At 38.3% G+C, this 10370-nt stretch overlaps 1 protein-coding gene across 6 annotated transcripts in view; it reads right to left on the bottom strand.

Annotated features, from left to right (window-relative positions):
• EPHA6 (EPH receptor A6) overlaps positions 1 to 10370 on the bottom strand; it is a 363966-nt gene that overhangs the window by 10853 nt on the left and 342743 nt on the right. For 5 of the 6 annotated variants that reach the window (XR_004420696.1, XM_033085021.1, XM_033085038.1 and 2 more), the window contains 3 exons: positions 9161 to 9310; positions 3852 to 4045; positions 1473 to 1622 (listed from right to left, as the gene is read on the bottom strand). Coding sequence is in view for 5 of the 6 variants with exons in the window: in XM_033085021.1 (XP_032940912.1) it covers positions 1473 to 1622; positions 3852 to 4045; positions 9161 to 9310 (494 nt within the window). In the remaining variant the exon portion in view is untranslated. Of the gene's footprint in view, positions 1 to 1472; positions 1623 to 3838; positions 4046 to 9160; positions 9311 to 10370 lie in introns of those variants that run through there. The other variant, XM_033085045.1, reaches the window with a different exon arrangement.

The following is a 10370-nucleotide window of genomic DNA, read 5'->3' as shown; positions in this document are numbered from 1 at the left end:
CACTGGCAGAAACTGAAATGACTCCCATGCCAGATCCTTTCTGGGGAACTTGCCAAAGTATCTGCCTGAAACGACTGCAGGAGAGGTTACACGACAAACTGAAAAACAAGCAACAATCCATGTCCAGACAAGACTATACTTAGGCAAAAGTTCCAAAAGAAAGTGAAGATGAAATAATCAGGGTTGTGAGAGAGGGAGTTACCAGCTGTGCTCCACATGTTAAAAAGTTTCTTGGTGCCTGCAGTATGGACCATGGTACCAGACAAAATGTTTCCAGGAAAGATCTGGGGAACCACCAGAGCCATGAGTCTGTGATCATTACAGGGCTTAAGAGAAACTACAGGCAAGTACAAAATGACTGGATGCTTGGATAAATGAGCTACTTGAGTGACCATGGCTTTTGCAAATAAAAGTTCTGTTTTACAAAATTACTTGTTTCCAGTGGATGGAGATGATCCATTTGATACACCTCACTTGGATTTCCAAGAGCTTTAGAGAAGATTCCTCACAAAAGCTTCATAATGAAAATGAGGAGCAACTTCTGTGTAATATAAGCTATAACATAGTATGTGGCATAATGTGGTCTTTGCATGACTAAATAACTGGTTTAAAGACAAGAGGTTAGCAGTAAATTGTCAGGTTTTACAATGTAGTTATTGATATAAATCTGCAGGGACCTCTGCTGGGATAATGTTGAACATTATCGTTCAACAAATCATTGAATGGTCTGGGAAAACAGGTGAGCAAGAGGTGGAAAACTCAGCTGGTAAAGCTGAATTGTTCAGGGTAGGAAAGAAAAGGGGCAGCTGTGCAGTTTTGGAAGGATCTCACAAGACTGACTATGCCATAATGCAGTAGATGGAATTCAATGTAGGTGAATGTGAAGTGATGCACGTGGGAAAAAACCAGTCCTAACTTTACATGTAAAATTCTTCAGTCTTAACTGACAGTTGCCACTAATACAGGCAGTCTCAGCATCAAATAAAGATTGGGAATTCATGGGAAGGGAATAGAGAGCAAAACAGATCCTTTCATTATGCTACCATATGAACCCATAGTTTGCCCAAACACTTGTATATTGAGTGCAGGATTTGCATTAAAAATACAGCAGGGTGGTGTCAGAGACAGTTGGAAAAACTTCCTCATGAAGACTGATGAGGACTCATATTGAAGTAAGAAAATATTTCTGCCCCTGACTTCTGTGGTCTAGATCAAAACTGATTCCCCAAGAAACAGACTCATCCCTGGCCTTTGGTTGTGTTTAGTGTGATCACAGAGTGATCTATCAATTCTGGATCTCTCCATCATACATTTCTCTTGTGTTGTTTTGGTAAATAACTGTATTTGTCTTTTGGTAACTGAGGTAGGAAAGGAAATGGAAGCAGTGTTTTGTATTCCACAATATTTGTGTGTCTGTAGCATCCAAATTCAGATGAATTAGTCACTGTAGGGATAATAGATTACATACTTACTCAATAGTCATTCTTGAAACCATATCCAAAGTTGTGAAACCTGCTGCCATGAAGTTATTTTTATACTGACCCATTTTTATGGAATCCAGCCAGTCACTGACTGAAACAAACAAAGGATATTCTGGAACTTCACCAGGTGAATCTGGCATTCTGTAAACAACAAAAAAAAATTGCAAAGGTTACCAAACAATACAAAATATGACACCCAATTTACCCTGGTAGACATAGCTTTTACTAAAAGGCAGAGGGAATGAGAGAGAAGTCTGAGCTGTAAAGGTCAGACCTTAGCTGAGAATCTCTTTATCCTGTTGTGTAAATCACATCAGTCTGCCAAGCTGCACTACTTAAACAATGCATTTTAATAAAGAACTGCAGCCAGTAACACACTGAGGAAAAGGCCTCTCCCAGGGCTCTTATTTTTGTTCCACAGAACGTTTCCTTGCAGATCGACACGTCCAGGATTATAATAATTTGTTAGTACAGTAGTCAATGTATACAACAATGAAAATTTAATGTAAAATGCAATTTAAAAAATTAAACCATCATGAGATGATTTTTACATTTATCTGCAACCAGCCCACCCCAGATGGCTCCTCATTGTGATACCATTGTGCTACAAGAACACTTTGATTTCAGTACTCAAAAGCTAAAACTCACCCTTAAAAGAAGCAAAAAGAATAAAATCTGATGTCTTTGCTTCTACATAGAATTACTAGAGTAGCAAATTAAATTGAAGGAGCTAATTTAGTCACATTTCTTTTTGAGTTCTTTTCCCTAATATTATCTCAACTGAAACAGAAAGATGGAAAAAAAATAAATTCCAGTTTTGGGGCATCGATTTTGTCTTCAGTTGTGTGCCACACTTGGGAGGGCTCACAACTTCCACTGGCTTTATGCATTTTGTGTAGAGAAACAGTATGAACAAAATGCAGACAAAGCACACTGCTGTTTGTAAAAGCTTTATGATAGTCTTTAGGAGAAAGACACAATTTACTGAAAATGGAAATTTAGACAGGAAAAGCCAGCCAACATTTACTGATGGAACATGGCTTAATGTGTAACGTAGGAAGCAACACAGCCTCATGTCCCACTGTACCAAGTTTCACCCACACACATATTCAAGTACAGTAAGTACAGTGATTTTCATTCATCCTATCAAAATGATAGAGGCAGAAGCTGAAGGACAGGAGAACACTGTTAAGTACAAACTGTAATTAAAGACCTACCATGGTCCTTTCACATCTGAATTACTCTCTGATTCTATAGAAGAAGGTTACCCAACAACTGCATCAAGCATTCTCAAATGGAAAAACCTTTGCCAAGCAGGTGAAGTAAATCCTAATTCAACAAAGTGTTTTTTAGACTCTAAGTTATGATTTAAAATAAAAAGAGATAAAAATACATTACTCTGATGCCAAATAATGTGATCCAGGTACAAATAGCAAGTAATATATATATTTATATGCATATACACATAGAGGAAGCTAACTCTAGAGGATGGTTATTTAATCCCACAAGTCTCCCTAGTCTGTGTTGATGAAATGGCTGCAGCCCTCACTCCAGGTTTTCCTACCAACTTCTCCATTCAGCCTTTCCCACTGCAAGGCACCAGCCCCAATTTTGCCTTGTTGCTCAGTTCTTCTCAAAAACATTTAAAGGTTCCCAGCAAACCCCAGTCAGGGCTTGAAAATCCCTCAAAGGCCCAGGGGTCTCCATGAAAGCACCTTTATCTCAAGGTGACTCCTAGTGACTGAAGCCTGGACCTTTGCTGATTTTGGCTGATATGCAGGGACAACTTGGATCAATAAGCCTACAAATACTGACAAATTCTTCCACTGCAGCCTTGCTCATCCTGTGGCTGCATTAATTTCTGAACTATTATTAATGGAAAAAGAAACAAAAAAACCTGCTGCCCTTCTGCTGCAGATAAATTCAGATTTACCAAGCTAAGACACAGCTACTTTCTGCAGGATATTACTGCAAGGTAGTTCAGAAATTGCTTGAGCCCTGTCAGATGGAGAAACAGACTATTGAATGGAGCAAAAATTACAAGGAGAAAACAAGCACATAGGAAAAACACACACAACACAGAAAAGAACAAAGAGATTCACAAATATTAAGGATAGATAGTGCACAAACAGAAGTCAGACAAAAAATAATAATAAAAAAGTCTAATATAATCTGCATGTCTTGAGAAAAAAAACTTCCTCATACAACATCATATTAACAATAAAGCAAACCTTAAAAGGGGCTTAAAATGATTTGGACCTGCGTGACTTTAAGAACTCAAAACTTTTTGGTTCTCCCACCCCTACTTAATTCCCTGAACATAATGATAGCCACTATTATGAAAAAATGAAATGTACCAAACAGTCTTACACAAGTGCATCCTCCACCAGGGTATGAAGGGTGCTGGGGTTGCGGATCAGCTTGTCCAGGAAGTTGACAATGTCACTGAATTTGGGACGGTGGTTCCTCTCCTTCTGCCAGCAGTGAAGCATGAGCTGGTGAAGAGAAGCTGGGCAGCCCATGGGAGCTGGAAGCCTGTAGCCCTCTTCAATAGACAGTATAACCTACAGAAATGCAGTCTATATGATTACCAGTCATTAAATGATGCAAGGACGGTGTAACACTGACAATTAGAAACCAGGGATGATAAATTATCAATGGCACAGCCACCCTCACATTATGCATTGCTGGGGCTTCACTCAGGGAATCAGGACTGGCAGGGGTGTGACCAGAGGAGACAGGAGATATTTTGTAGGCATATGAAACACAGTAGGAACTTTTTTTTAGGGTCACTGGTCATCCTCTGCAAACAGCAATGCAAGCAGGAGGAGAATAAAGAACTCACCAATACCAGCATCATTTCCATCCCCTTCAGGGGGCCACAAACTCACCTGGTGTAGCCACTGCATCCCACCATGCTCTAATATTTGCATTCTGACAAAGTCTTTGTGTGTAGCAATACCCCAATACAATCAAGCACCACAAATGCATATTGTGGCACCTGACAAATTTACTGATATTCACATGTTTCTGCTGATCCTTAGAGTATTATTAATTCTGGCAATGTCCCTCATACCAAGTTACAGCAGTTATTTTGCACAGTCTCCCTCAGAAACCCGGATGTCTGAGATGTTTATGACTAAATAAAAGTTAATAAAATTATGGTATTACCCTAAAGTGAGTGAGACCCTCAGATTCAGCAGATTCAGAAAATGCACTTGGTGAGGATTCCGAAAGAAACAGATCTGCTGCCACAAGTAAATCACATGTATGAAAAATTACAGTTGATCTGAGTTGAAGGAAAGCTTATTTTTTTTAACATGGGTAGCAAAAAACATTGTTTGAAAAGAAGAGTAGCAGCCTGGCTTGATAGGACTTAGCAAAAGTAGGTAAAGTCCATGGAAAGCTTCATGGATTCACAACAGCTTACATGGATTCATCCTATGTAAGATTGAAAAACCACAAGGAAAGGTCAAGAGGTTCTGCAATGACAGGTGGTAGCAGTGGGGATGATGTTACAAATTACACAGTAAATTTTTTTTTTTGTGTAAAAAGGAATGCTAGTCAGTGGCTGATCAAAAATGAAGCTAGGAAAAACACCAGCCTTACCTCACATGCATAACCCTCCCACATAAAAATCCAGCCAATGCTAAATGTCTTCTAATGTACAAATGATTGCACATAATATTTATAGCCACACAGTGCACTTAGGAGGAACATACCTGCTGCATTGGCACCCACTGTGCTGCAAGGAGACATTTATCATTTGCACACAGATGTATGTACATGCTGCAGACACATTAATGCAGCTGGAAGGGGTTACATTAAACTGTTTACAGCAAATCAATGTTTTACAGCACCAGCTCTGGCTTCAATATATTCAATCTCATTATCCTGGAATATATCCCTGCTCTGTATTTGAATTCTGAATTAATGCTGGCTCTGCTCAGCAATGCCTAATGCTTATGCTGCAAGCATTATGTAAATAAGAGAAGAATAAGGAAGCCACGTTAGGACCTGAGCTCCCCTTGATGGCATGGCAAGAAATTGAATGAGGCTTCTGTAGCTGCACACTGCTGCTTGTCTGTTTTATAAAAACACAGGTGACCTGGTCCTGTAATGTACATGGCTGCTGTTACAGGAAAAAATGCCACCATCACATTGCCAGGGAAATATTTCCTTCAGAACATTCCCTCCCAATGACGAAAATGCAGACTCGGTGGGCAAAACTCAACCATGTGCATGAAAATTTCTTCACATTTATTTTTATATTTATTATTAATGTATTTCCATCAGTTTGTCAGCAGTGGGTTCATAAAACACTCCTGACAGAGACAGGCAGATCTTAGTTGGTATTGGCCACTGCAGAGGCCATCCTTAGCAGCCCAGAAATGTAGATACCAAAATTTTTACATTTAACTGTGACTGTTGGAAATGTGGAATTTATGAAATGTATTTTGTTTTAAAGGCAATAGGAAAGCTGTTCTGCTTTTATGAGACACAGCATTTGCTCAACACAACAATAGAGGGCTGATGAGGTTTTGCTGAAATAATTTATTCAGGAAAAACCCAAAAGCAACCATAATTTTCCAGACATATTTTCTCTGCCACACTTTGTTTTAACATATCTCTGGAATTGAAGCCACAGTGCATTTTGTTTCCTCTCTTCAAATGTTCAAAAGGAACATTTCAGTATGAAGAGAAATGCCAGCTGGTACTGGGATAATTATAATTTCTCATTAATACCAGCACATTTTTAAAATAAACTGGAAATATTGCCTCATTAGTATCCCTTGTGAGGCAAGTATTATTTTTAGAGTCGAAGAAGTAAGAGCAAAGATGTGATAAGTATCTCATACTGCAATGGGAATAAATTCCCAAAGGAAGAATTAGAGCATTTTAATTCCTTATTTATTTATGTATTTATTTTAGTTCTTGCTCTGCCACATGCATAGCATCCATCTCTCTCTGTTCAGAGAAACCAGATATCCATGCACCTAAAAGGGAAGAAATATTAAGTTTTTCTTAGTATTATAACATTCTATGTTATAAAACATGTGAAGATTTTACATGTTAACTCCTCTCCAATGCCTTTTTCCCTTGTCAGTTTAAGGCTGATGAAGCAGCACATCAGTCATGAAATCTTCATCTACAGGAAGGCTACAGCTACAGCTTCTTTGATGTTAGACATAGCTGTGAAGTTTGAATATTCAATATCGGTTATGATTGTCTGAACAGTATTTTATGGACTTTTACAAAAATTTATACACATTCAATTTCAAAATAATTGGCAATTGGCAAAAATACCATCTGAAAATGAAGCTGTAATCTTCCTGATAGTTTCATTATTAATAGTAACAGAGATTCTTGCTTTCAAAAGTTAACTGACAGCTTTTTTAATGAGACTGAGACAGAAGAGAGTCCAGAGGGACATTGTCCCTGTGTCCTCCTGACATCTGAAAAATCTACCAGGAGGGAGAGGCAGCTGCTCCTGCCTCATGGTACGGAGCCAATCCCAGGCGCCTGCCAAGTGTTTTGATATCTGTGAGTTGAAAGAACTATATTAGGATAAGTTATTTTTTTTCAGTCTTACAAGAAACTTTCAAGAGTGTAAGGAGTTTTATTCTGTTTGCTACAGTAGTTTCCTTGCATACCAATTACAACCCATTAAATATTCTTTTCATTTTTTCCCCTTCTTTTTGAATACTGCAGCTCTGTAACATGCATTAATTTATACGGTGGCCTCTAACAGGTGTCCCAGTAGACTTCACTCACAGCTGGTCTACAAACCAAATGCATGGAATATAAATCTTCCTTCCCTCACATGAACATTAGCAAGCCAGGCTCTTAGCACAATCTGTTCATCAGTACACTAGTTTCCTTGGAAAGTTCAGTATCTTGGCTAATGTTTATTAATTAAGCAATAAGACACGACAGACTGTGCAGCAGCCCTAATTAATGGACACCTCTGGTGCCTGCCACACATCTAAGAAGTGCATTAATCAGCACCAACACAGTTTGGAAGTGACTTACTACAATAATAAAATGGTTATTTACTTAAACAAGAGCATTTCTCAAACTTAGCAACATTTTGAAGCCTCTGCCATGCACAGTATTAATTTTATGAGAAGCATTTTGCAACTGGGTTTCCTTAAGTTCAGCTTCCAAATCCTTGGTGGGCAGTATAAATAGAGGATTTGCAGAGGTGTTGAGTCATTCTGGATACCTGTGAGCAGCTGTAGTCTCTGAACACCAGACTGGGTTTATTTAGGTGGCAGGTACCAGTTTAAAACTTCTCACGTCAGCTGCCTTCATCACTTACTTAGCCTAGTCTAAAAAAGTGAGTTCATTTCCTAATGGTAAGATAGAATGGAGGAAAAAAAAAACCAACAAACCCACAAACCAGACCTTGGCTCTGCAGAGTTTATACTTGGAAAACTTTTGGTGATCTACCAAAACCCATCCAGTTCAAGAAATATGTTAATTGCTATTTAGAGAAGAGTTTTATGATGATTTAAACTCAGTAAGTCCTTCAATGGTAATGTTAGCAGACATTTTGATGTAGCAGAACCTCTGACTATACCCATGCAAGACCTTATTAACTGCAGTTTGCATCCTGTGTCTTTTATGAATCTGTTTAGTGCACATCCCTCTCTGTTGTTTTCCCTGCCATCTGCACAGTACCACTGACCTTTAAAAGTCCTATTATTTCTGCAAAATAAGCTCATGGGAATTCAGGGCAATTTATTGTACTAAAAGAACAGTTCCAATATCAAGTAAAATAAGCTTTGCATTATGTCTAATAACTTGAAATTTCCCAGTGACATTTGAAGTCACTAAACGTATGTAAAAGGTCACAGGTGCTCACTGCTCACATTCTGGCACTGAAAGTCTGTGGGTAGGAGCAAAGGAGTTCTTTATGCTGGGAACTGCTGAACTGCAGGAAAAGCCCCCAGGAATTAGCATCCTTAGGGCTGCAGTATCATTTTGTACTAAAATACACTTTTATTTTGGACACAGGAGTAATGAAACATTGCTATCTTCAGGCTGTAGCTGATTATTTAATATATTCTGAATAGAAAGGTTTGTGATAGTCTTTTTTTTTGTTGTTGTTTCTAAATGGTTTGGTTGGTTTTTTCCTTTTCTTCCTGAAACAGTGAAATTATTTTTTAAAATGAAAACCTCTCAGCTCCTTATCCCCAAATGACCGATCAGCCTTAACAAGCAAGCAGACTTGAAGAGCTGAATAACTTAGCAACAATGTAAAAACAGCCATCTGGGAAAATCTTGTCAATTCTTCAGAACCAACGCAGGAACATTCGAGGCACAGATATGAGAGAGGTTAAGGTGGCTTTGGCTGATATTCCACATTTTGACACAGAGCTTGATGGCTGGTGTGAAGACTGTGAGACCAGTTTGAGCTGTCACAGGGACCCATCAAACAAGAGAATTTGTGAAAATTTAAATTGTGGCAGAGAAAAAAACCCTACTATTTCCCCTTTCCTATATTTCTTTTTCTAGAACAAGGTTTCAGCTATGCTAGAAGAAAATTTGGGGTTTTTTAAAAAATTGAGATTCCAGCCTAGAAAGGGAATGAGACAGCAAAACAGGGCAGGGAGTGGCAATAACTTTTAAAGCTCATTTGAAAAAGTTGCAGATTAATCGTGGGCAGTACTCACATCCTGGTTGGACATCTCCCAGTAGGGCCTCTCTCCGTAGGACATCACCTCCCACATGACAATTCCGTAGCTCCATGCGTCGCTGGCGGAGGAGAACTTGCGGTAAGCGATGGCTTCGGGAGCAGTCCACCTGATGGGGATCTTCCCACCCTGGAAACAGGTTAAAAACTTGTCAAGGTGGCAAGGATACAGAATAACACATGTTTTAAAAGAAAAGGGAAAAAAAAAGATTTTGAAATTCTGCATTCTGATTTCCATCAGTTTGCCTTGTCAATTTGCTGCAAGTGGAAGGGAAGAAATACGCTGTTTTTATGGAATTTGAAAAAAATTTGATTTCATGTGTAGTCTAATTCACCTATACCTGCACTCTGTGAAAACAACTCAGTTCCAAGAATAGAAAGCATTTGAGATGATTAATGTTTGTTCAGTCATATAAATAATGAGAACGTGCATTTTGATTGAAAACATCCCAAGCCTTAAATTCTTAGTTCATTGACATTTAAGCTTTTTCCCTAAATGAAGCAGAAACACCTATTGAAAAATGGAACAATGAAAGCTCTTCATAAAATTGCATGATCAGGAAAGAAACTATAGGTGTTCTATACACTTTCATTACATTTGATGATATCTTTAAATTTTTGTTGTGCCTTTTAAATATCCAGGTAGAAAACAAACCAATTGCGCTTCTAAATAGGAATTTCCTTAGGATATTTGACAGTGTCATTCTGCAGCCTACAACTTAAAATCCAAGCTCTCCCACCAAAAAAATTTAAGAAATCTATCAACAAACCTCACTGTTTACAAGATCACAGGATGCAGAATTTTTCTCTAACATTAGTACTTTACACCACTGCATCCCTTCTATTCTCTCATAAATAGTTTCTGTGTGAAAACTATTTTTCCATCTCAGAAAAAAAAAAAAAGTTATTTCCTCTCCAGGTAGATTGCTCATTTCAAAAGAATTCTTTTTTTCAAGAGTATACATTTATTATCATTCCCACTGAACTCTTTGGAGACAGAAAAGCAGTATAGTGAAGGTGCCACTAGATGGTAGAAGAGGCAGTCAGTAGAGTTGAGCTCACTCAGCAGTAGTTGCTTTCAACAAGCAGTAATAGATTCTGCTCAGTGTTATAATTGTATTTCTGACTGAAACAAAAGAGGAAATGAACTAGAACATCCATTTGGCAATGAAGAGAGGCCACAGTTAAAA

This window comes from Catharus ustulatus, chromosome 2, assembly GCF_009819885.2.
Source record: "Catharus ustulatus isolate bCatUst1 chromosome 2, bCatUst1.pri.v2, whole genome shotgun sequence".
Classification (NCBI taxonomy): Eukaryota; Metazoa; Chordata; class Aves; order Passeriformes; family Turdidae; genus Catharus; species Catharus ustulatus.
Note: the sequence above shows the minus strand (reverse complement) of the source record. Positions and strands in the feature narration are given on the sequence as shown.